Here is a 27,897-nt window from a genome sequence, read left to right as displayed (position 1 = left end):
TCCATTGAGGGATATCTGGGTTCTTTCCAGCTTCTGGCTATTATAAATAAGGCTGCTATGAATATAATGGAGCATATGTCTTTATTGCCTGCCTGCCGGGGAATCCTTTGGGTATATGCTCAGGAGAGGTATAGCAGGGTCCTCCAGAAGTGTCATGTCCAGTTTTCTGAGGAGCCGCCAGACTGATTTCCAAAGTGGTTGTACCATCTTACAACCCCACCAGCAGTGAAGGAGTGTTCCTCTTTCTACACATCCTCGCCAACACCTGCTGTCTCCTGAGTTTTTAACCTTAGCCATTCTGACTGGTGTGAGGTGAAATCTCAGGGTTGTTTTGATTTGCATTTCCCTAATGACTAATGATGTTGAGCATTTCTTAAGATGCTTCTCGGCCATCCGAATTTCTTCAGGTGAAAATTCTTTGTTTAGATCTGTACCCCATTTTTAATAGGGTTATTTGGTTCCCTGGGGTCTAACTTCTTGAGTTCTTTGTATATATTGGATATTAGCCCTCGATCAGATGTAGGGTTGGTGAAGATTTTTTTCCCCAATTTGTTGGTTGCCATTTTTGTCCTTTTGACAGTGTCCTTTGCCTTACAGAAACTTTGTAATTTTATGAGGTCCCATTTGTCAATTCTTGATCTTAGAGCATAAGCTATTGGAGTTCTGTTCAGGAACTTTCCCCCGTACCCATATCCTCAAGGATTTTCCCCAGTTTCTTTTCTATGAGTTTCAGTGTGACTGGTTTTATGTGGAAGTCCTTGATCCACTTGGAGTTGAGCTTAGTACAAGGAGATAAGAATGGATCAATTCCCATTCTTATGCATGCTGACCTCCAGTTGAACCAGCACGATTTGTTGAAAAGGCTATCTTTTTTTCCACTATGTTTTCTGCTGCTTTGTCGAAGATCAAGTGACCATAGGTGTGTGGATACATTTCTAGGTCTTCAATTCTATTCCATTGGTCCACTTGCTTGTCACTGTGCCAATACCATGCAGTTTTTTTATTGCTCTGTAGTATTGCTTGAGGTTTGGGATACTGATTCCCCCAGAAATTCTTCTACTGTTCAGAATAGTTTTTATCTATACTAGGTTTTTTTGTTATTCCAGATGAATTTGAGAATTGCTTTTTCTAACTCTGTGAAGAACTGAGTTGGGATTTTGATGGGGATTGCATTGAATCTGTATATTACTTTTGGCAAGATGGCCATTTTAACTATATTAATCCTGCCAATCCACGAGCATGGAAGATTTTTCTATTTTCTGAGGTCGTCTTTGATTTCCTTCTTCAAAGACCTGAAGTTCTTGTCATATAGATCTTTCACTTGTTTGGTTAGAGTCACACCAAGATACTTTATAGTGTTTGTGGCTATTGTGAAGGGTGTCATTTCTCTAACTTCTTTCTCAGCCTGCTTATCCTTTTGAATATAGGAAGGCAACTGATTTGCTTGAGTTGATTTTATAACCAGCCACTTTGCTGAAGTTGTTTATCAGCTGTAGGAGTTCTCCAGTGGAGTTTTTTGGGTCACTTAAGTATACTATCATGTCATCTGCAAATAGTGATAATTTAACTTCTTCCTTTCCAATTTGTATCCCTTTGACCTCCTTATGTTGTCTAATTGCTCTAGCTAGAACTTCAAGTACTATATTGAAAAGATATGGAGAGAGAGAGCAGCCTTGTCTAGTCCCTGATTTTAGTGGGATTGCTTCAAGTTTCTCTCCATTTAGTTTGATGTTGGCTACCGGTTTGCTGTATATTGCTTTAACTGTGTTTAGGTATGGGCCTTGAAAGAAAGTCCTGTTCTTTCCAAGACTTTTAGCCTGAAAATATGCTGAATTTTGTCAAATGCTTTTTCAGCATCTAATGAAATGAAGATATGGTTTTTTTCTTTGAGTTTGTTTATGTAGTGGATAGCATTGATGGATTTCCTTATACTGAACCATCCCTGCATCCCTGGGATGAAGCCTACTTGATCATGGTGAATGATTGTTTTTATGTGTTCTTGGATTCAGTTGGCAAGAATTTTATTAAGTATTTTTGCATTGATATTCATAAGGGAAATTGGTCTGAAGTTCTCTTTCTTTGTTGGATCTTTGTGTGGTTTTGGTATCAGCATAATTGTGGCTTCATAGAACGAGTTGGGTAGTGTTCCTTCTGTTTCTATTTTGTGGAATAGTTTGAAGAGTATTGGGGGTTAGGTCTTCTATGAAGGTCTGACAGAATTCTGCACAGAAGCTATCTGGTCCCGTGCTTTTTTTGGTTGGAAGACTTTATATGACCCCTTTTATTTCTTTAGGGGTTATGGGACTGTTTAGATGATCTATTTGATCCTGATTTAATTTTGGTGTCTGATATCTGCTAGGAAACTGTCCATTTCCTCCAGATTCTCCAGCTGTGTTGAGTATAGGCTTTTGTAGTAGGATCTAATGATTTTTTGAATTTCCTCAGTTTCTGTTGTTATATCTCCCTTTTCATTTCTAATTTTGTTAATCTGGATACTGTCTCTGTGCCCTTTGGTTAGTTTGGCTAACGGTTTATCTATATTGTTGATTTTCTCAAAGAACCAGCTCCAGGTTTTGTTGATTCTTTGTATGGTTCTCTTTGTTTCTACTTGATTGATTTCATCCCCGAGTTTGATGATTTCCTGTCTTCTACTCCTCCTGGGTAAAATAGCTTCTTTTTGTTTCAGGGCTTTCAGGTGTGTCATTAAGCTGTTAGTGTATGCTCTCTCCATTTTTTTTTTTTTTTTTCTTTTTGGAGGCACTCAGGGCTGAGTTTTCCTCTCAGAGCTGCCTTCATTGTGTCCCATAGATTTTGGTATGTTGTGTCTTCATTTTCATTAAATTCTAAAAAGTCTTTGATTTCTTTCTTTATTTCTTCCTTGACCAAGGTATCAGTGAGTAGAGTATTGTTCAGTTTCCACGTGCATGTGGGCTTTCTGTTGTTTTTGTTGCTGTTGAAGACCACTTTTACTCCATAGTGATCTGATAGAAGGCATGGGATTATTTCGATCTTTTTATATTTGTTGAGGTCTGTCTTGTGACCAATTACATGATCGATTTTGGAGAAGGTACCATGAGGTGCTGAGAAAAAGGTATATTTTTTTGCTTTAGGATAGAATGTTCTATATATGTATGTTAAATCTAATTGGTCTAAAGAATCAGTTAGTTTCACTATGTCCCTGTTCAGTTTCTGTTTTCCTGATCGGTCCATTGAGGAAAGTGCAGTGTTGTAGTCACCCACAATTATTGTGTTAGGTGCAATGTGTGCTTTGAGCTTTAGTAAAGTTTCTTTTATGAATGAGGGTGCCCTTGCATTTGGAGCATAGATGTTCAAGATTGAGAGTTCTTCTTGGTAGATTTTTCCTTTGACCAGCAAGAAGTGTCCCTCAGAGTCTCTTTTGATGACTTTGGGTTGAAAGTCAATTTTATCTGATATTAGAATGGCTACTCTGGCTTGTTTCCTGAGACTATTTGCTTGTAAAATTGTCTTCCAGCCTTTTACTCTAAGGTAGTGTTTGTCTTTGACCCTGAGGTGTGTTTCCTGTATGCAGCAAAATGTAGGGTCCTGTTTACGTATCCAGTTGGTTAGTCTATGCCTTTTTATTGGGGAATTGAGTCCATTGATGTTAAGAGATATTAAGGAATAGTGATTATTTACTTCCTGTCATTTTTGATGTTATTTTTAAATTTTGATTGGTTATCTTCTTTTGTGTTTGATGAAAGAAGGTTACTATTTTGATTTTTCTAGGGTGAGGTTTCCCTCCTTGTATTGGTGTTTTCCTCCTATTATCCTTTGTAGGGCTGGGTTTGTGGAAAGATATTGGGTAAATTTGGTTTTGTCATGGAATATCTTAGTTTCTCCATCTATGGTGATTGAGAGTTTTGCTGGGTATAGTAGTCTTGGCTGGCATTTGTGTTGTCTTAGAGTCTGCATGAGATCTGCCCAGGATCTTCTAGCTTTCATGGTCTCTGGCGAGAAGTCTGGTATGATTCTTATAGGTCTTCCTTTATATGTTATTTGGCCTTTTTCTCTTACTGCCTTCAATATTCTTTCTTTGTTTAGTACATTTGGGGTTTTGATTATTATGTGATGGGAGGTATTTCTGTTCTGGTCCAGTTTTTTTGAAGTTCTGTAGGCTTCTTGTATAATCATGGGCATCTCTCTCTTTAGGTTAGGGAAGTTTTCTTCCATAATTTTATTGAAGATATTTGCTGACCCTTTAAGTTGTGAATCTTCACTCTCATCTATGCCTATAATCCTTAGGTTTGGCCTTCTCATTATGTCCTGGATTTCCCGGATTTGGGGTTACAAGCTTTTTGCATTTTGCATTTTCTTTGACTGTTCAGTCCATGGTTTCTATGGTATCTTCAGCATCTGACATTCTTTCTTCTATCTCTTGTATTCTGTTGTTGATATTTACATCTATGGCCCCTGATTTCTTCCCAAGGTTTTCTATCTCCAAAGTTGTCTCCCTTTGAGATTTCTTAGTTGCTTCTACTTCTGATTTTTAGATCCTGGATGGTTTTGCTTAGCTCCTTCACTTGCTTGTTTGTGTTTTCCTGTAATTCTTTAAGAGATTTTTGTGTTTCCTCTTTCATGACCTCACCCTGTTGACCAAAGTTCTCCTTTATTTCTTTAAGTGATTTTTGTGTTTCCTCCGTATTGGCTTCTGTATTCTCCTGACTTTCTTTCAATGATTTTTGCGGTTTCCTTGTAAAGGCTTCTAACTTTTGATCCATTTCCTCCTGAATTTCTTTAAGAGATTTATGTCCTTCATGTGATCCTGTAACAGCATCATGACCAGTGATTTTAAATCCAAATCTTGTTTTTCTGGTGTGCTGGGGTATCTAGGACATGCTGTTAATGGAGAATTGGGTTAAGATGCTGCCATATTACCTTGATTTCTGTTAGTAACGTTGCTACGTTTGCCTTTTGCCATCTGGTTCTCACTGGTGTTAGTTGGTCTTGTTGTCAATGCTGGAATCACCAGTGCAAGCTGCCTCTTCCCAGCTGGCTTCGGGTGCACAGGTGGCCTCCTGGATGGCCTGGAGATGGGGTGCTGTGGCCCAGGCTGTTCCCAATCCTGAAGTGGAGACCGGAAGGCTCCCACCAGAGGCCTCAGGACTGGATCCTCAGCTCTGCAGGGCCGGACTCACCAGAGCATGCTGCTTCCTCCCAGCTGGCCTCCGCGTGCACAGCTGGCCTCTTGCCTGGCCTGGAGACAGGGTGCTGTGGCCCAAGCTGATCCTGATCCCGAAGCGGAGACCGGCTTTTCTCTTTTATATTTGAATGGTATATCAATGTTGTCTTTTGTATCTTGAGCTTACATTCCAGAGATAATCCAAAATGATCATGGTTGGATGGCCATGACAAAAAGTTTTGAAAATGATGTTAATGTCTGTTTATCTGTCTGTTTCTCATATATATGTATATGTATATATAGATATATATGTATGTGTATATGTTCCTTAAGTTCAGATACATTTTTTTCATAGTACTCTGAAGTTTTACAAAGTTTCTGTTAGGTTGATGGTCATTGTTCCTTTCATCCCTGACTTTAGTAGCGAATCTTCACCTTTTTTTCTGCGAAGTCTATTGAAAAAATTTGTGTTTGTGTTGTTTGTTGTGTGTGTCTGTGTATGTGTGTTGTGTTGTGTGTGTTGTATATATGTGCAAACTCAGTGTACACGTGTGCGCACACACAGGAGTGTACACACAGAGGTCAGAAGATGCTGGTGTCCCCCCTGCCCCCTACTGCCTCCCACGTAATTCCCTAGGGACAGGGTCTCTCACTGATCGGGAGTCGGCAGGTTATCTGGGCTGGCCTGCAGGCCAGCTCCTGGGCTCTGCCAGGTTGCATGAACATGATCGGCTTTGGCATGCTCGCCGGGGATTCCAGCTCAGGTCCATGCCACATAGCAAGCGCCCTTACCTGTCAAGTCACGCTCCTTTGTTCTTCTGTCTAAAGGATGCTTAGTGTGAGTTTCTGATTTGCTTTCCTAGTCTGCTTAAGGTTCATTTTATTTATTTACTTATTAAGTAATTTATAGTTATCTTTGGTTTTATCTTTTCTGGGTATCCAATGATATAAGGTTACAGTATTAACTCCTCCCCACAGGCATTTAAAGGCCTTTAACAATTCTGTTAGCTGCACTCTATAGGTTCTAGAATGCTACCATCCTATTTTTCATGCATTTCAAGACATTTTCCAAATTATTCGGTTAACTGGTTATTTAGAAATGTGTTGTCTTTTATGGGCATGGATTTCACAAACTCCCTGTCGTGCTTGTATTGATATTTAACTTCCCTGCCTACATAGCTGCTTTTCTGTTGCTATAACAGAACACCCGGGACTTCAGTTACAAACAACTAGAATTTACATAGGCTAGAGAGTCATGAACCCGTGAAGGCTAGGGCGTCATAACACACTGCAGAAGGTCAAAGGGCAAGCAGGTACATGTGGAAGAGGGGGATGGCCTTGCCTCCTGACAATGCACTACTATGGAGTCAACTAACACAGTTTTGAGAGAGCAAGAACTTCTGCCTGTTGCCTGTTTCCATGGTTCTAACCCTGGCCATTCACAGGACCCTGCAGGACCAAACTCACCATGACAAAGGCTCCTTTCTAATCCGCCATGCCTGGTAAGCTGGCAGAGCTGCTGGCCTATTAGTTCTCATCAATTTAGAAGCATTTTCTTCAGCTGAAGAGCCTAAAGCTCCCAGTCAGGATTCTAGAGCAGATTAATGGAGCTCTCCGCCTCTCCTTCAAGTGCACTGTGGCTCTCTCTGTCCCCCATTCCTCTCCAGCGCCTTTAGTTACGAGTGATTTCTTAAAACTCTTAAAACAAAAAACAAAAAACAAAACCACTTAGCAGTCATTGTTCTCTGGGGGGGGGGGCTACAAAACTTTTAAGAGAAGGGCTTTTTAGAGGCAATTCATTTAAATCTCTAGTCTAAAGACAACAAAAACACAGTCTTCCACAGCCACTGTCAGGATGAACTTGGATGGCAAGCTGGGTCCGAGAGCCCAGGGTGAATCACACAGCCTTAAGAAACTGAATTCTGCAAATGCTCACCTATCATTTCTGAGCAGGAATGCCTTTGAAGATTAGAGGCGAAGGGACTTCGCTGGTTCAGAGACCACTGGGAACACAACCTGCGCCATCCAGTGAAGGGCAGATGCAACCACGGAGGTGCACACGGGCACTGTTTCATGTTCTCAGGCTCTGCTATTTTTAACTGGCAGCAAAAACGAACTGTACATTTTGGGAGAAATTACAGATTTACATCCTCCGTGGCATTATTAAATGGGTCATGCTAAACCACTCTACTCGAACAGAAAGAAAAAAAAAAGGAATGTGTCTTGCTCCAATTCTCGGTAACCGCAGTAAAATCATTCCTAGTGGCTTGAGGGGTTCGGTAACAAAGCCATCATGTATGTTGTTCCCAGCGCCTAGCACGAGCCTTGTTGAGTTCTGATTCTAAGCTGCAAGAAGTTTCCTAATGACTCCTTTAATAAAATGGCGTGGCAGTAGGGAAGACTTTTAACCCGATGCTCCTGGGTTCAAATCCCCCCTTTCCCACTTATTTAAAGGTGCTTTGGTGAAGAGCTGTCAGTGCACTGCGCCTCATTCTCATCAAATGTGAAATCGAGAAGGTTCTTTCATTCTTGTGAGCTGTTAAGGCGGGTAAGCGCACACAGCTGAGGACCCAGCAGAATAAAAGGTGTCTGTCATCCCCCAGGCCACCTCTAAATTCCTCATTTCCAAGATTATACGAAATAACATCATCTTTCAGTTTTCAATTTCATTGGTCCATTATTCATTCATTCCGGAAACCTTTATAGGGACACCTGCAATCTCAGCGCTAGGCGATGGAGACCCAAGGACTGGGAGTTGAAGGTTATAATTGGCTACACAGCAAATTCAAAACAAGGACCCTCTTCAAACCCATTGCTTGCTTGGCTTACTACTGATGATGCTACAGTGTAAGACGTGGCCCTAACTCTCTGGTAACTCAGAGGTTACAAGGAGGGCCAGGTCCTCAGTGCCACAGAGTCGGTGCAAAGCCCATGAACACAGAACAAGAAGAGGCGAGGATATTCCTGCAACGAGGGAGGTCTCCGAGAGGGAGATCTGAGGTGGATCTTGAAGCAGTTGAAGTCCCCCACCATCTACCCAGAGGAAGCGGGAGGTCAAGCTGTGATGAGAGGACCAAGCTTTCGGTTGCCCAAGGCAAGAGGTGGAGACAAGAAACAGGACCTGGGTGATGGTGTGGCAGACAGCCTGCCCATGTCTCCCTCCTAGAGGGGTCAGAGCTCAGATTCAACCTGGGTGATGAGCCAGGGTTAAAGGAAAAGGTATTCGATTTCTGTTATTTCTCTCTCACACACATCTGTTTTATTTTCCGATGGTGAACGCTCACCGAACCCATCGGACCTCTACTAAGCATTTCCTCTGTTCCCCACAGCTTTCTCTGCGGTTTGGCTGCCGTTCTGTAGAATCCCCAGCGGTAGCATTCTATCCACTCTGGAGTGGGGAAGCCCTCCTAGCAGCCCCATACGCCTGCCTGGCGCCACTGTGCAGTGGCGGCCTCACGGGGGACTGTTCAGACGTCCTGCGGTTGACTTACAAGACCCCTGGCTTTCGTGACTGGCGTGCTGAGGCTTCAGACCATCCTTGTTTAGTCTCTAAGGGATGTTTCACCATAGCTGCCAGCTCTTGTGTCTATGATTTCACAGCCTCCAGAATCTCATTGGAGATGCACACGGGGAGAGCAGAGTGTATGTGTGTGTCAGACCTGGAAGGCAGGAGAGGGGGGTGGGTTGGTTAATAGTCATAAAGTTACTGTCAGGATGAGTAAGTCCCACTGTCGTGTAGCACAGGAAGGGGACTCTGGTGAACAATACTACAGTGTACAGTCACACCAGGGAAATTCTGACTGCCTGACCACGTGAGGCGCTTCTTTATTACTGTGATAAAACACTGGGACCAAGGCGCCTGCAGAAGAAAGAGTTAGTTCACTTGGGCTTACGGTCCCAGAGGATTAGTATCCGTCATGGCGGAGTTACAGAGCAAATGGTAGACAGCGGCACCAGATCAACTCAGAGCTCACATCTCAGACTGCATGTAGGAAGCACAGAGGGACACTGGGAATGTCGCGTGGCTTTGAAACTTCAAAATGTGCCTGTCAGTGTCATGTTTCCCCGAAAGCCACATCTCCAAATGTTCCCTAAACAGTGCAGCTAACTGGGGATTCAAGCATTCAGATGCTCAAGACTATGCTATGGGGGTCATCACATTCAGACTGTCACATCCCACCAGTCCCGTCCCACCATATCCCATCCCATAGTCGCCCAAGAGATGAATATGCTAATTGCTCTGACTTAAGCTGAGCGGCATTTGACACAGATCGCACCTCATCCCACACATACACATAAGTCTCTGCCAGTTTAAAATAATCATACACATTTCCAATAGATGGTCTTATATTCCCAGTGGATACAGGCACTGGAGGGGGGTCCCTTTACCCTAATTACTGAGAAGCACAAGCAACAGTTTGAGTGGAGATTGCCTCATTCCCCCTTTTGCTGGTCCTATGAAGGGAGGTTCACATCAATAACCCCATTGTGTACCCCAGGCTTGGTAATGAGGGCATCCTGCCTGACACCCTCAGAATGACTTAGGGCAGCGCCTGGGCAGCATCGGGTGAGGCTGTGACCCCAGAACAAGTTATAAATGACAGGAGAGACATAGTTATAACTCCTGGCCACCTACCTATATGCCCCGTTCATATCCTATATGCCATCCTATAACTACCTCAAGATAATAAAGTATGAACAGCAGCCACCACACCGGCACCTGGCCCTTCCCCTAACCCATGTGTGGCCCAATGGGGACCCGCCGACCCCACCATGCTCGGTGTGTTCCGCAGTCCAGCATCTTTCCTGTTTGAATTTCCTGGTTAGGAAACAATGGCAGTGTTGTCTCAGAACCAATAACAGGGCATTAGCTTTTCATTTGGATAAAATCCTTAGAGTGGAGAAGGAATAAGAGTTAAAATTAATGAATTCAGTAAGCACTGTCAACTGCTATCTCCAGGAACAGAAGCTTCACCTGGGGACACAGGGAGCCGAGGTCAGGAGAACAGTGACACGGGCGCCACCTTGTGGACACATAAGTGTAGGATTCCAGATGCAAAGTGGAGGATCAGGAGGACTCAGAGAAAGCCATTACTGCATCCTTAATGAGCCTTGTATGGGAACTAGAAATTGGCCCACAAATACAGAAAGGCAGGGAGACATCATACCCTCGGGCTGAGGGTAGCACATGCCACTCTCGATGACCTGGCCATCCAATAACAAAGGGCAGCAACGGCTGACCCTGGTAGTTGGTGGTGGCTACTGTGCTTGGAATGAGGGACCTGGATTGGGCAGTTCTGGCTAGTGTGGGAGCCGAGGGAGCACCGCCTAAGTGTAACTTCTGAAGCCAGTGCACAGAGAAGCAGGGTAGTCACAGCAACCAGTCCATGTGCCAAAGACAACCTGGCATCCCTGCCAGCTCTTGATTTAACCAGAGAGAAGAACAATCTTAATTCTAATTATTTACATGAATAATTGCTACACCTCGCTAACAGATCTGAGACATTAAGTTGTGTCTGCAGATGTTCTCTGGAAAATGAGGGTGACGGAGGGAACAACATTTCTTCCTGTGAGTCAAGTAGAAAAACAAAAAAATAGAGAATTCTTTTAACTCTTTCCGCACAGGTTCTGAGTATATCCAGCAACCGAAGGCACGCCTGGCTTCTACTACAGGGGCAGCTGGCGTCAGACAAACACCTCACGGGTCTAAATGTTACAAATGTAATGTTACTAAATGTTGCAAGCTTGCGTGCTTTAGCTTGGTTGGTTTACTCAGCTGGGAAATGATAAAAATGAACACAACCCTGCTTCGGAACAGCTCTTTAATGATCTTTTGTGGTTCTCTTCTCTCATTGATCACTCTCTTCTTGGGGCGTTTTATCTAAAAGCCAAGGGCCGACGTTTATCTCAGCGTGCCAGCCTGCGTGCTGGGCAAGAATGACAGCCCAGCCGGCTGGCAGAGAAATCAGGTCCACGGGCCCAAAGTGGACTTTGCGGGCTCTGAAGCTACCGACTTTGGACTGAACTGAAATAGCTAAACGCAGGTACAGATCCCGACATTCCCGAAACATCAGGCACATCTGCGCGCACCTTCTCATCTGAACTCCTCCACCACCCACAGGACAGGTGGTATGACCCGCATCGACAGATCAGGAAGCAGATGATGTTTCTGGGTTAGATCTTCACCATGTGCTGTCTGCTGATGCCCGAGTGGGACCCGGAGGTCAGTGACCCGCCTATCCAGGCTGCCCGCGTGGATCCGACTGCTGTATTAATCAAAGCGCTAACCCAATTCATCTAAAATCAGTCAGCCTCTGAGTCACACGCATCCTCTTTCTTGCTTAAGACACATTACATCCTTTGGGTATTTACAGTGGTCTGCTAGGCTGCTTGTATGCTAGTCTTAAGAATTTCATTTTCTCTGCTCTGCAGAGAAAGAAAATGGAGGCCCAGACATCAAAGGCTGGGGTCCCACGGCTGTAAGCGGAGATATGGGATTTGAAACAAAGAGCAAAGGCCGCCTCTGTAGCCACAAGGACATAACTGATTCCCAGCTCTTAATCGCTTAATCCCCATACAAGTTACCGATCACGTCTCGTGTATTAGGTCTGCGTGCTGAAATGAGGAAGATGAATAGCAAACTGTTGAGTGAATTAAAAGTGGGGACGCACACAGGGAGCCTGCGAATGCCTGTGAAATGTTCAGCAAGTAATGTGTAATTACTGAGCTGGCTGGATTTCAAAAACATAAGGAAAAATATAGGTTTCCCATATCCTTAGTTCTGAAGAAATGACTTATTGCATTGATACCTCGAGGGATCTTCCGATCTTCTACTGTATAAACAGAGCAGCTGGAATTGAAGTGGTGCATGCACTCTGGAACCTGCTCCCTGCCCCTCCTTCACTGCCCTGCCCTGCCCCCCCCGCCCCACCAGCTGCACTGAGAGGTCCCTGAGTGTGAGCTCCCAGTTACACCCACTGCTTACCCATTTCCACTCCACACAGCCGTGGCTGAAGTACCCTGTAAGCTTCACTATAAAGCACCTCGGTCTGCAAATGGACCGGAAGCAATCTGCAGGCTGCGACTGCTGGACGAGGGGGGCTGTGGACTACAGGAAGTGAGCAGCAGGTTGCTGACCAACCACAGGAACACTTTGCTACTAGCCTGCTCCCAACTGAAGCGTTCTCCTTGAGACCCCCTCACAACTGCAGTGACTGCACCAGTCCAAGATCAAAGCCTGGGCTAGTAGATACCACAAGACGCATGAAGCCACTCCGAGGACATTCCGGGACTTTCTGTATCATACAGAGCTTTCATGCGCGGAAAACAGTGCGTGGATGACAAATGGTCCCAAAGGAACGAGGAGGCCATCTCACATTCTTGCAACCGTTTCTACTCAGAAAGCAAGTGGATGTCTTGGTGTGATTTCCCATCTGGCTTTGATCCAAGATACCTCTCAGTTTTTGAGAGGGCTACCGACCGACAAGGGCTTTACCAAATATTAACCCAAGAGGATTTCCTTCCTGACAAATATCGAGACAAAGTAGGACCGTCTACCTATAGGAGCAGCGCTCCAGGGAACTGCCCAGGGGGCACCCCTTGGCCCGGGCTCTCACCAGATTCATGCCCATCCCTTGCAATGGCATCTTAAAAGGTTCACCCGGCAGTGGACGAGCAGGATACTCTCTGAGACAGGAGAGCACTCAGCACCTCCTTGAGCCAGGGTGCTGGCACACACAGGATCGGGCACAGAGGAGCACAGAGTGTTCACAGCTTCTGTCCACACAGAGGCTGCGTTCCTACCCTGGCACACACAGGATCGGGCACAGAGGAGCACAGAGTGTTCACAGCTTCTGTCCACACAGAGGCTGCGTTCCTGTCCTGGGAAGGCAATGTAGAGAGTTTCCGTTACAGTGAGCAGGGTCTTGTGGCTGCGATGAACAGGAGCTTAGCAGCATTGCATACCGCAGGCTATGATGGGGGCTGTGCTAGCTCAGTTCAGGAGGTTAGCAAAGGCTCTCTCACTGTGAAAGTATCCTGGATGGAAGGATTAGATGGGCGGACAAGGTGGAACTGAGCCTTCCTGGCAGCAGCATCAATGGGGCTGTGAGGGGAAGCCAGGCTGTGGTGGCAGTGGGATTGAAGGAAACATGACCCCCAAATCTGGTGGAGGAGGCAAGGGTGGGACTCTACCAGTAAAGGCAGCAGTGCCCCATGAATAACTGTGAGCAGTGGGCCACCAGGATCCACTCTGCATGCCTGAAGGAATGCGGCTGCCTTGGGGTAGAGCATGGACTACATAGGGTTAAATGGTTGGTTGTGGGTGATGCAGGAAGCAGGCCTATGGCTGATGTCATAGCTAGTCACCCTAGACTCGACAGCCCGCCACCAGGACAGCATATCCACAATGCACCCACTCAGACACATTAGTGAGATATCTTAGAGTTTCTATTGCTATAACTAAACACCATGACCAAAAGATAAGTTCGGGAGGAAAGGGTTTCTCCAGCTTACACTTCCATATTACTGGTCATCGCTGAAGGAAGTCAGGACAGGAACTCAAACAGGGCCGGAACCTGGATGCAGGAACTGAGGCAGAGGCCATGGAAGGGTGCTGTTTGCTGGCTTGTTCCTTAACTAAGGACCACCAGCCCAGGGATAGCACCACCCAAAATAGGCTAGGCTGTCCGCCATCAATCCCTCACTGAGAAAATGCCTACAGCCTGATCTTATGAAGGCATTTTCTCAGGAAAGGCTCCCTCCTCTCAGATGACAGTGTCAAGCTGACATAAACTTTTCAGCACACCAAGTAAGGGCATTTCCCCTCCTGTTGCACACACTCTTAACCTTACACAGTTGTTATTCCTGCTAAGAGGCAGTTCCAACTACCGGAGATTAGCATATTTCCTAAATATAAATTACAATTCAAGCCAGATGGTGGGTGCACACACCTCTGATCCTGGCAGAGGCAGAAAGATCTCTCTGCACGTTCAGGGCCTGGTCTACAGAGCAAGTTCCAGGACAGCCGAGGTTACAAAACAAACACTATCTCAACAAGCAAACAAAACAAAACAAACCACCCCTCAAAAACAACAATAAGAAAATTCACAACCCCAGAGATAATACAAAGCACATCAGTTAAAACTAAAGCGAGCTTCGGTTTAATACACCTGTTACCACCGTGACACATATCAGAAAAGCTGCTACAATCCAGATGTCTGCTGATTTATGACCGTAGGATGAAATGGCTCCTTAAAATGTTATGTCCCTGATGACTGTGCTATTTAAGGCCACCTCTCACCTCCTACCCTGTCCTCATCTCCCTCCTACCCAGAGAGCTGCAGAGCCCCCAGCCGCAGCCACCATTCACAATGAACCTGCTGATGTGGCCTCAGATAGAGTTCTTATAACACTAAGTCACCCATTTGAAGCGTTTCAGACTCTCCACGAACCACGGGGTATCATCACGGCTTGACCCCAGTTGCCTTTCTCCATCTCTTGTTCCCACGATGTGCCAGCAGAATAAGGCGACTCTCAAGCGCCACCTCTTCCACCACACCTTTCCCGAGTCTGAAGAAACAGATGTTCTGTGTACACTAAATTTAGCCCCAAACATATTTTCTATCGGATGCAACCATCAGGGTTGGGTCTTGTGATCTCTCCCCTTCTTTTCAGTCCTCCCTGCTGGTTCTATGCAGTCGTCTTCCCTGGCTCCTCCCCTCATGGCCAAGTGAGGTGACTGTCCTCAGGCAGCGGCAGTCTCCCTGAACAAAGGCCCCTTTCTCCTGGCTTCCACACACCTGTGACCATCGGACTCCAGGGGGGGAATTCGGAGAACCGAGAGCATCTAGGAAGACGACATTCCTGGTGAGTCACACGTGAGACGCACTTCACGGTCTCACCTCGTTTGCGTCAGTCATGAAACATCTACAGTGCCAAGGGTGCTCAGTCAGTGTGGAAGAGGGACTGCCTCTCCCTTTATCACTCAGCAGGTGACCTCCCACTTGACAACCAGACCATCCACTTTCCAGTCTTTGTATCACTATTATTATTGTTGTTGTTGTTGCTATTGTTGTTGTTATAATATTTTAACTAATGTCATCCCTCATCCAGAAGTCAAAGGTGGTTCTACTAGGAGAACTAGTCCATCCCATACCCTGGTGCCACACCCCCTAATTTCCTTTCCATTAGAACTTTCAAAACTTTCCCTGCCCTCTTTCTATCCCTCCTATACCCTCACCCAGCCACTGTTTGAGACAGTGTCTTACATAGTTCAGACTAGCCTCAAACTTGCTACATAGTCAAAGCTGGCCTTGAACTCCTGGGCCTCCTGACTATCTCCCAAATAATGGAATTACATGTGTGTACTGGCTGGTTTTGTGTGTCAACTTGACACAGGATGGAGTTATCACAGAGAAAGGAGCTTCAGTTGGGGAAGTGCCTCCATGAGATCCAGCTGTGGGGCATTTTCTCAATTAGTGATCAAGTGGGGAGGCCCCCTTGTGGGTGGTACCACCTTTGGGCTGGTAGTCTTGGGTTCTATAAGAGAGCAGGCTGAGCAAGCCAGGGGAAGCAAGCCAGTAAGAAACATCCCTCCATGGCCTCTGCATCAGCTCCTGCTTCCTGACCTGCTTGAGTTCCAGTCCTGACTTCCTTTAGTGATGAACTGCAGCATGGAAGTATATGCTCAATAAACCCTTTCCTCCCCAACTTGCTTCTTGCTCATGATGTTTGTGCAGGAATAGAAACCCTGACTAAGACAATGTGCGTTCTATGATGCTCAGCTGAGAGAGAGAGAGACAGACAGACAGACAGACAGACAGACAGACATGCACAGAGGCAGGTGAGGGAGAGGGAAAGAGATGAATACTCTCCTGCTCCTGAAGCTTCCACCATCTTTCTCTTCCCTCTTGGTTCCCCTTTATCTTCCCGTCCCACACTCACCACTGATCCACTTCCCCCAAAGGTCTAGGACTCTAGGACGGGATCCAGAGTCTAGACTCCCTGCCACCTGGTTAGATGAAGCCCAATGGTTAGAAAAGGCTGTGCCAGCAGAAACTACAGTGTGAACATAGGGTTAGCGTCTAATAACCCCAATTCTTAAAACCAGAACTCGCCCCAAATAACACGCCTGACATTGATGAACCTCGGGAGTCACGCTGTCCTTGCCTCCCCCAGGAACCTCTCCTTGCAGGCCTCTTGGCTCCACACACCCACAGCACCCTCTGATGTCGCTGCTCTACTCCGTGCTCTTCACGGATAAAACATCCCATCTGCTCTACTGGAAAGCTGACTTTCCTCCATCTTGAAGACACTTTGTTCTTACTGGCTGCAGCCCCTTTGGTTTCCTGTCTTCCATATTGCCTGCGCATTCACTGTCACCGGCAGCGTGTGTTATTAACAATCAGACGCACCATCGATTTCTCTGTCCTTTCTCTCCTCTACCATGTTCACAGGCGCACCCCAGGTCCTTCATCTTCCCTGGCTCTGTCTCCCAGGATACAACTCCAGGCTGTTCCACATTCCCTGAAGGAATGGGTTCTTTCTTAGGGATTTCACATTCCCATGGTGGTTGGACTTTCAGGCATCAGGAAGACAATAGTAAGCCACAGGTGAGAAACACTTCACAATCGCATCTTATTTCTGTCTGTCATGAAACATCAAAAGTGACCAGGATATCTGGTTTTGTATATGAACACATCAGTACAATGGAGTCTCAGAAGCCATGCCTGGCCTAGGAATCCCCAAATGTGGCTTGTGTCTGTCTGAAATGCTCAGACTTATGGCATAAGCACCAGCTTTAGCTGAGTAGTACCAAAAAATGTGGTGCATTCAGGTTTTTTTTTTTTATCAGAATAGAGTGTCCACTGCAATACCAGACACTCGCCCAGAAATTGTTCATGTTGTTATTAACAGAGTACAATGCCCTGCTTGCTGCCTCCTAGAGTTAATGCTAAGGAACATGTAAACAATAATAACTCAACATAAACATGATCAAAATATATTTTATGAAGACACAATATAGACATAAATATAAACATTTATATATATATATGTAATTCAATATAAGGATCTCAGCATTAAGTTCAGAATTTAAACAAATCTGGATGTCCAGGTTGGCTTCAAATTACCTTCAGTTCAGCTTTTTCAGGCAATGTTTGTTACTGACATTTCCACAGAAGTGGCCGAAATGAGGCTGTCACTTGGAAGTAATTCCCTGCCCACAGAGCAGGCCTAGAATGCTGCATGGACTGCCTCTCTGAGTCAGTTGTCAGATGTCAGAGTTATTCTGGGAAGAGAAGGCTGAGGCGCAGCCCTGTAGCAATACTCCAGGGTCCCCCCTTGGCTCGGCAACGCAGTGTTCCCCCAAAGCCAGCAGAGGCCACAGGATGGCTGCCTGCAACTTCCCCTCCACCTCATAGGGATATTAACTTAAGGAGTAATAATTAGAGTTTTAAAAATGCTCCATAGAGAAAATCCTTTCCTTTAAAACAGTAATACCCTGGCACCTTCAAGAAAATATCATGTCACCTCTGCTTCTGTCTAACATCACACACAAAGGAAAACTTGAAAGCAGTGTCTTACATGATCTGACAGAGATTCTCAGCATCAGGAAAGCACAGCAAAAGATATTCTGAATGCTGCATGTGGGACACTAGGCAGATTCATCTCTCTTCCACATCTGATATTTGCATCAACTTCAGAGCTGGGCTATGCTGTGGCTTTGACAAAACACCAGCGTGCTGGGTTCTGAGGACTTCTGCTAACCATGCTCAAGAGCTCAAAGCAGTGAAGTCCACAGTGGTTACACGTTATATGTTTTCTTAGTATGATAAATACTAGAGATACCCGAAGTCCAAAACATTGTTATAATCAACCGCCACAGAGCCATTGAACGAAATGTCCTGAAGGATGCAGCCTTGAGTTCCTTCTCCCATTTTAGAGATTCTCATTCATACACACACTCATTCATCCATTCTCATTGCCATTCATTCATTCATTCTCATTCATTCATTCATTCTTATATTTATTAATTCATTATTTACATAGCCATTCATTCTCATATTCACTCTTTACCATCTTATTCCTAGCAGAATAAAAGTGGAGAGTCCAGTTTAGAGCATAGAATTCATGCCATCCAAGCACAGAGGCTCTGACTGAGGTTGAGAAATACACAGAAAAGAAGTGAGAGCGCCCAAGCTGACGAGACAGTCCAAGCTGATGAAGGATGCTCTCAATTCTGAAAGCCTTTTCTTCATCTCGTCAGTTACAGACGGCAGTGATCGTCTTCCCTTTAACCCTCAAGTTTCACACACCAACCTTTTAAAAAAAAAGTTTTATCTTTATTTTATTTTATTTTTCAGTTTTTAAAATCTATTTGGAACTTTAAATGTAATAGAAGTAGAAAAAAAATCTATGAAGAAGTCCTCTATGAAAGGAAATTGTGACAGGTTCTTGATTAGCCAGAAATGGTTCCGTCTCCAAGGGAGAATACACAGCATAACTGTGGCTTCATAGAACAAGTTGTGTAGTGTTCCTTCTGTTTCTATTTTGTGGAACAGTTTGAAGAGTGCTGGTATCAGGTCTTCTTTGAAGGTCTGATAGAATTCTGCACTAAACCCATCTGGTTCTGGGATTTTTTTGGTTGGGAGACTTTTAACGACTGCTTCTATTTCTTTAGGGGTTATGGGACTGTTTAGATAGTTTATGTGATCCTGATTTAACTTTGGTATTTGGTATCAGTGTAGAAAATTGTCCATTTCATCCTGATTTTCCAGTTTTGCTGAATATAGGCTTTTGTAGTAGGATTTGATGATTTTTTTTTTTGAAATTCCTCAGTTTCTGTTGTTATATCTCCCTTTTCGTTTCTGATTTTGTTAATTTTGATACTGTCTCTGTGCCCTCTAGTTAGTCTGGCTAAGGGTTTATCTATCTTGTTGATTTTTCTCAAAGAACCAGCTTCTGGTTTTGTTGATTCTTTGTATAGATCTTTTTGTTTCTACTTGGTTGATTTCAGCCCTGAGTTTGATTATTTCCTGCCATCTACTCCTCTTGGGTGTATTTGCTTCTTTTTGTTCTAGAGCTTTCAGGTGTGTTGTTAAGCTGTTAGTATATGCTCTCTCCAGTTTCTTTTTAGAGGCACTCAGAGTTGAGTTTTCCTCTTAGTACTGCTTTCATTGTATCCCATAAGTTTGGGTATGTTGTGCCTTCATTTTCATTAAATTCTAAAAAGTCTTTGATTTCTTTCTTTATTTCTTCCTTGACCAAATTATCATTGAGTAGGGCATTATTCAGTTTTAATGTGTATGTGGGTTTTTGTTGTTTTTGTTGCTATTGAAGATCAGCCTTAATCCATAGTGATCTGATAGGAGGCATGGGATTATTTCAATCTTCTTGAGGTTTGTTTTGTGACCAATTCATTTTCTATCTGTTGAGGTCTGTTTTGTGAGAAGGTACCATGAGTTGCTGAGCCGAAGGCATATTCTTTTGTTTTAGTATGAAATGGTCTGTAGATATCTGTTAAATCCATTTGGTCTGTAACTTCAGTTAGTTTCAATGTATCTCTGTTTAGTTTGTGTTTTTCATACCCCATCCTTGCACAGCAAAAAAGAGCATCACTTTCTATAGCCCACAGAAAATGAATCCCTTCCTGACAAAGCAGGGTTAGAAAACTTTGTGGTCCACATGGGTCTAATTCGATTCAGTTGGTTGGTCAGGAAATGAAAGCTTTAAAAGATTGTTCTCTTCAAGAAAATAATGGATGTGTGGAAAACCAGAACCCAATTTCATGTCTAGCTTTTAAATATATTAGTAAACCACTAAATTTATCAATAAACATTAAAATGACTTGTCAAGTTTAATTTATTACCAAAATTGTCCATAAACATGACATATTTTAGTATATCTACTTTCTAAACAAAGGCAATAAAAGGTTTTAGCTAATAGACTACACAGAGATAGGAGCCATTGCTCCATTTTCTCTAGCTCCCATGTACCCCACCTAATACTGATGTATAAACATTTGCTAGACGAAGAGTAGAGAGGGATGGCTATTTTCCAACTACTTTCAAAATCCGCTTCAACTTGGACCATCAAAGAACCTGTTTTGAATATTCAGATATTTCCTCTGATTAATGAACACTTAAGGGTATTACGCAAACTGGCCTTTCCCAGCTTCCTCTAGGCCCCATCCAACAGGGAGTGACAAGTGTCCCACGCATTCTGCTCACCAGCCATGTCGATGGCAAAAGGCCTGTCTTCTCTCCATCCGGTGTACCAGCCAACAACTTTGCCGTTTTTCACCAATGGACGTTCATAGCGTCGTCCGCCAACTAGTCCCACAGGCCAGACAGAAACCTTGCGGGTGGTCCTCATCTACAAAAGGCGAAAGAGATGAGTGTAGCTTTTATTAATACGTAGTGATTCATGTGGAAAGAATGAAGTTACTATGGTTTCAAAATTTTAAGTTTTCCAAATGGAATCTCCATACCCTCCCCCAACCCCGTTCACTGTCATTTTGATTTTCTCAGTGTCTTTAGTCTCACTATTCATGCAGATGGCCCAAGACTTAAAGAGAAACAAGGGCACAGTAGTGCATGCCTTTAGTCCCAGCACTTGGGAGGCAAAGGCAGGTAGATCTCTGTGAATTTGAGACCAGGTCTACATAGGAAACTCCAGGACAGCCAGGGCTCCATAGACCCTGTCTTAAGAAAGAAAGGAAGGAAGAAACAAACAAACAAACAAACAAACTAGGTGTCAGTGCCCCAGAATCACTTATTTGAAGCCAGCCTGTAAGTATCAAATGTTTCCCATCTGTCTCCAGATTGAATCTATTTAAGAATTAACTCCTGGTTTTTGAAAAGTGAGTCATATTATTCCCTAGGAAATTTCATGATTCAGTAAGTGAGGTCATTCAGAATGAATTTCTCCAAACTTTTCATTTCTATAGACACATACCTTGGCTGGGAGGCAGAGGCAGATAGATCTCTATGAGTTCAAGGCAAGCCTGGTCTAAGTAAAGAGTAAAAGAGGCCAACCAGGGCAACATAGTGAGAATTGTCTAAATAAAATAAAGATTTCAGAGCAAAGAAACAATGTTAAAACTTACCAGAAGAAAATGACAACTCACTTACAAGGGAAAATTCCTCTTGCCTCTGGGAAGAAACCCTAACTGCTACAGAAGCATGCAATCAATGATGTTCTTCAAGTCTTGAAAGCAAACAGTCCTGACAACTAAGATTTTTATACCCAACAAAGTTATCTTTTAAAAGAGAAGAGAAAATGAGACCTTCTAAGATAAGCGCAAATAAACAAACAAACCTAAGGTGACAACATACTCCAGAATAAACTTAAGGGAATTATATGCAGAGAGAAAGAAAACACTAACAAGAGCTTGTGTTAGAATAAATTTCATGAGAACAAGAAGAGAAACAAATGAAAACTCAGAAGGAATTAATCATTCTTTCAGCAGATCAGAGAAGCTTTATGATGGATACCGGAAAGTAAAGGATATATTTGATCCAACTTAAAAGCATTATTACAAGAATCCTAAATAATAGTAGCCTAATGCACATGCATTTAACATTTCCCCTAAGAGATGAAGATTGGCTGGTTGAAAATAAACAAAACAAAGCCAAAAACAATAAACAAACAAAGCAAATCAGCAAAAAGCAAAACAAAAACCAAACCAAACCAAACCAAACCAACCAATCAACCAACCAGCCAAACAACCAAACAACCAAACCCCAAGAAATGTTCATATACAATGATGAACTGGAAGCATAGGGTTGGAAAATTATATTCCAAAGAAAGGGAAAGAAGACAAGCTGGAAGGTGACAACTAAAACCAAATCATATATATATAGATATATATATATCTAACAAATTAGACTAGAAGGAAAAATTGTTCAGAGTAGACTGTACAGAGCCATATTGGGGCAGTCTTGCACTTGGTCGGAGTTTGACCTTGGTCAAGGACAATCCCTGGCTTCGGGCAGGAATCTGCCATTAGGACATAATAGGGAAGTAGGTTAAAGCAGAATTTTTATCCTTGGGTGGAGTGCTAAGAGTGTACTTGACTATGGTCAAGGTTAACTTTTCCCAGATAGCCAGGATCCTGCTCCACCTAGGGTGGAGTGCTGAAAGTAAAGGTTAAGTTCATTGTTCCTCCAGGTCTAGGAATTCCTGAATTAAGCAGGTGACCCACCCAGCTGCCACAGCAGTCAAGAGGAGGATCTCTAAGAGAAGCTAGACAACTTCCACCAGAACTCAGCCTGGAGTCTGGGGGGAAGGGTTTGCCCAAACTGTTAAAAGGTCTGGCACCATTAAAGTTTCCAGCTTTGATCAGTGAATATTGTCTTGGCCCTTCTTTTCGCCCCTTCCCTATCCATCCCTCAGCTTCTGTTCCAGTGACCCACTTTGTAATAGCTGCAGGCAGCTATGGAATCCAACAGTAGACAAAGAGAATAACCCATAAGATATTTAACAATTACAAATACAGGTACCAACCACTGACATCCAATTCTGTAGCACAAGTGCTATTGCATATAAGGAGTCGGACATCATAATAATCACTGATTCACTAACTGTCACTAAATAGGTCATTCAGAAAACAGCCAACTCTGGAGCTAATTCTACCCTAGATCAAATGGACTAGAGATTCTGTTGCACACTAGAGGCTCTTCTCTGCATTCCATGAAACTTTCTCTAAAACAACACACAGTTTCATCCAATACTTAATCTTAGTTCCTTTATCATTTCTGTGATTAAAATATACTGATAAGAGTGGCTTAAGAGAGAAAGGGCTTGCTTTTATTTTGGCTTACAGTTCCAGAGAGTTAGAGTCTTTCATAATAGTAAAAATAAATAACATCAGGCAGGGAAGACATGGTGACCTGAGCACAAGGTTGGTCAGCCACGTGGTGTGCCTACATGAGCAGGAAGTAAGGCTGGGTCATAAATCCCGAAGGGAGTTCCCAGGAAGTCACAGTAAGGATCCACCTCCTAACGGTTCTAAAATTTTCCCAAACAGTGCCAACAGCTAAGGATTGCTGTAGTGAGTTGATCTTATGCTGCTTGTATTCTAATGCTAAATACTGGTTCCTTAAGATGTGGTTGCTCCTGATGAGCAGATCACTCAAAGTAATGCCAAGCGAACCTTATTCCCAATCTAACTGGTCAATAAAAAGATAGAAGACTGCAACTGGGCAGTGGAAGGAAAAGGTGGGACTGGAAGTTTGAGAAAAAAAAGAGGAGAGGAAGATAGAGGAGGAGGAAGTGACCGCTATTGACCAGAACTGTATGGCCATGAGAAACAGTAAGTAACAAGGAACCTATAGCTCACGAATAAGTTAGTATAGCCCTAGACCTGCCCAATCTAGGCTTATGGCTTGTAAATAAAACACTTGGATTATGTGTCATTTCTTAGTACAAACACCAGGTATTCAGACACACGAACCTGTGACTGGCATTTCTCAAACCATAAAAGTCAGTCTTAACAAATTCACAAAAATTAAACCAACTTCTTTTGTATTATCAGATAGTAATGGACTAACACTAGAAATAAATAGCAATAGAAACTATGACAATATGTAGGGTAAACACTTCATGATATAGGTACAGGCCTAGGGTTTCTGAGAAGGACTCTAGCTGCTCAGGAAATAACAAGAACTGACAAATGGGATCGATTTCCAGTACAAAACTTCTGTACTGGAAAGACACTTCCAGAAGAACAAAAAGAGAGCCTATGGAATGGGAGAAAAATCTTTGTCAACTATACACCTGACAAGGGATTAATATCTGGAAAGGCCTAAAAATAATTAAACATCAAAATGATTCATCTAATCAATAAATGGAAAAACGAATAGATCTGGAAATTTTCAAAAGCAGAAACAATACATGAGGAAAATGTATAATGTCCTCAGCTTGGGGGATGGGATGAAAAGGCGGCACTGAACTGAAATCCAGGCATGCTGTGGGCTTTAATCCCAGCACATGGGGTGCAGAGGCAGGTGGAGTCGGAGGCCAGCATGGTTTACAGAGTGAGTTCCAGACTAGCTAAGGCCACACATTCTCTATAGGAATAGAGAAACCAAAACCAAAACCACCAAACCAACCAACCAAATTACCCAATCCTTAAATTCATATGGAAGCACAGAAGACTCTGGGTCTTCTATTGCAATACTATTCAGAAGGAAAAATGTGGTCACTATCATAATACCAGGCCTCAAATTATAACACGGAGAGAGACAAAGATTTCATGGTATTGGTACCAACACCAAGAGATGGGCCAGCAGTTATGAACACTGGCTTCTTTTCCAGAAGATCCAGGTTCAATTCCCAGGACCCACATGGCAGCTCCAGTTCCAGGGGATCTGGCTTCCTCACATGGGCACACATGCAAGCAAAACACAATGCACATAAAAGGAAATAAACATTTCAAAAGGCAGTTAATGGTTAGACAATGTCGTGTAATACCTTTCTAAAGCTTACATTGTTAATCTTTTACTGTTAAAAAGGTGTAATGGTGTTATGGCTATCCCTGGGCTTGTATTTTGATGCTAATTCCACTCCTCAGAGGGGCTGCAGATGAGGAGTTGCCTTGTGAACCTTCTCCCCACCTTAACTTTTCAAATAAAGGCTTGAGTCAATGATTGGGCAGGAGGAAGTGGGAGGAGCTGAGAGTCGAGGGGAGGGGGAAAAGAAGAGGAGGAGGAAGAGGAGCTACTAGAGGAACAGAGAGGTGGCAGAGAGAGAAGCTGGGGGCCTGGAGAAACGGCAAGTTATATGGGATAATATAGATAGAAATAGAGTAGTGTAGTGGGAGGTCGCCCAATCTAGGCTTGTAGTTTGTTTTGTTAACTGATTGAGTTGAGCTTTCTTTTACTAGGGAATTGGGTTGGAAACAAAGTAGCAAATAAACATTTCAAAAGGCAGTTAATGGTTAGACAATGTCTTATAATACCTTTCTAAAGCTTACATTGTTAATCTTTTACTGTTAAAAAGGTTTAATGGGGAACTGAAAAGATGACAATGTCTCAAAATAAATAAATAAAATTAAAAGCCTACGCTGGGATGACATCTCACAATAGTTACAATGACTACAAATAAGGGAAATGTTAACAAGAATGCAGGGCAGGAGCTAACAAAACCTGCATATACTATTGGTGAGAATTTAAATCAATCAAGACACTGGAGAAATCAGGATGGAGATTCTTCAAAATGTATCTACCCTTTGACCTAGCTATACAATTCCTGGGCATATGCCTGAAGGAACTGGCATCAGCAAACCACATACATACTTTCCTGACCACAGCTACTGTAGCACTACACATGTATATAGTCTGTCTAGACGTGTATCAACAGATGAATGGATAAAGAAATGTGAGATAGACAGACGCATGGTGTATCCCATTCAGTCATCAAGAATACAACTTCTATGTCATCCAAGGGAAAATAAATGAAACCAGAGATCATCATGTCAAGTCCAATAAGCCAGACTCAGAACAACATACGCCATGATATTTTTTCTCACAGGTAAACTCTAGATTTAAAATATGTACTAAAGATACATGTATAGAGTACACTTGTAAAGAACCAAAATGTTCCTTTCTAGACTGTGAAAAAGCAGGCGTCAGGAGATGCAGTCAGGGGAGGGGGATGTCCATCGTATGTCTGGGGATGTTATAGAGAATCAGAAGACATAACAAACTCATGCTCTGCAATGATAGTATTTGCAAAAACAACCTGACTGTCCATATGACAAGATGTAGAACAGTGGTTCTCAACCAAAGGTCATGACCCCTTTGGGGAGTTGACTGACCCTTTTACAGGGGTCACATATCAGACATCCTGCACATCAGATATTTACATTACAGTTCATAACAATAGCACTATTTCAGCTATGCAGAAGCAATGACATGATTTTATGGTGGGGGGTCACCACACCATGAGGATCTGTGTTAAAGGGTCTCAGCATCAGGAGGGCTGAGGACCATTTATCTAGAGCCTCCAAGGAAAGAAGCCTATGAAGTAGTTTCTGATCAGTGTTGCTCTTAAGACACGTCTGAGGGATTACTTTGGCAAGAATTACTGCAGTGGGAAGACCCACTCCGATGTAGGCCGTGCCTCCCCTTGTGCTATAGGGAAGGACTACATAGGAAAGGAGAAGATCCTTTCCTGAGGGATCCTGAGGCTGAGCCAAGTGCGATTCCTTCTTCTCCCTAAGAGAGGATGGAGCATGACCGACTGCCTCAGGCTCTGGCTGTCCCGATGTCCCTGCTTTGTTTTACTGTCTCCTGGAGCCACAACAAACACTTACTCTCTTAAGCTGCCTTTGCCTTATATTCTATGTAAGCAATGAGCAAAGGAACTTAACGTAGATACATAACTAAATGTCCCACAAAATACATACATGCATGTATACATCTATCTATCTATCTATCTATCTATCTATCTATCTATCTATCTATCTATCTATCTATCCACATATCTATCAATTTATCAGTCTGTCTGTCCATCCATCCATCCATCCACCCACATATCTATCAATCTATCAATCTGTCTGTCTGCCCGTCCGTCTGTCTGCCCAATCGCCAGCCCACTCATCCACCCACCCACTCATCCATCCATCCATCCATCCATCCATCCATCCATCCATCCATCTATCTATCTATCTATCTATCTATCTATCTATCTATCTATCTATCTATCTAACTATCTATCTGCATATATACATATCTACAGACACACACACATGGATGACAGGATATAAAAGAACAGGGACTATTTGTAGGGCACATGGGCAACAGTGGGAGGGTGTGACAAACAAGGGAGGATAATGAGCTGAGACTAGGAGTGAAGTACAAAGACACACACATGACTGACAACGCCATTATGACCCTCATTATTAATGCATGCTAATTTTAAAGAAATTATCAAAAGTGACAATAAAATGATTGTAAACTGAGAGATAATATTATGAGGAGAAGGGAAGCAAGTGGCCGGAAGGGTTTCTCAGACTCGATGGGGATACAAGTTGTGCCCTGTAATTAGGTCTCCCATCAGCCCAGCACCCCAGCTCTATTCATTGTTCACAACCCACCTTGTTCTAAAAAGATTTAAGATCATGAAGCATCCCAGGCAAGAAAGTCTTATTGCGTTGTTCTTCCTCAAATGGGAAATGACTATTTTTATACTTTCTGTAACTTTTCTACTAAATCATTTATCATTACCCTGTGCTAGTTCATATCAACTTTCATGATTTTTTAAAGAAGTCTACTGAGTTCTACGTTGCTGCAGCAGGAGGAATCACACATGTAGGATAGGGTCCACGTCCGACCTATATCCAGGTTGGAGTATCTATATGGATTATTTAATATGGCATATTAGGCTCTTCTCTTATTTTCTGTTGTCTATAGACATCTATATGCTGCGAATGTACCTGGTACAAATGAATCACTTTTGAACCTTTGCTAAAATGGTTGGTTGTGCACCTCTGAGTGGGTTTGCTTCTAGAACCTCTGCTCAGATCCATTGTCTATGTGTGTACTAACTTTGGGGCCAAACTTTCAGAATAGCTTTGTGAATCCCTGTCCAGGTGGTAGCAGTCCCCTGACAACTTCCTTCACTTCTGAAGGTTTTCCACTGTTCTGTGTTCTTTTCATTTCTATGTGAAGTTGACATTATGTCAACTTTAGCACTGACTGCCCCAGCATAGAACTGACATATCAGTTGGGTGAGAACAGCACCTGTAAACA

At 43.3% G+C, this 27,897-nt stretch overlaps 1 protein-coding gene across 1 annotated transcript in view; it reads right to left on the bottom strand.

Moving 5' to 3' along the window:
- B3gat2 (beta-1,3-glucuronyltransferase 2) overlaps positions 1-27,897 on the bottom strand; it is a 90,477-nt gene that overhangs the window by 10,441 nt on the left and 52,139 nt on the right. Inside the window, exon 2 of the mRNA XM_052192599.1 lies at positions 20,371-20,515. Coding sequence (XP_052048559.1) covers positions 20,371-20,515 — 145 coding nt within the window. The remainder of the gene's footprint in view (positions 1-20,370; positions 20,516-27,897) is intronic.

The sequence above is a fragment of the Apodemus sylvaticus genome, chromosome 9, assembly GCF_947179515.1.
Source record: "Apodemus sylvaticus chromosome 9, mApoSyl1.1, whole genome shotgun sequence".
NCBI lineage: Eukaryota > Metazoa > Chordata > Mammalia > Rodentia > Muridae > Apodemus > Apodemus sylvaticus.
Note: the sequence above shows the minus strand (reverse complement) of the source record. Positions and strands in the feature narration are given on the sequence as shown.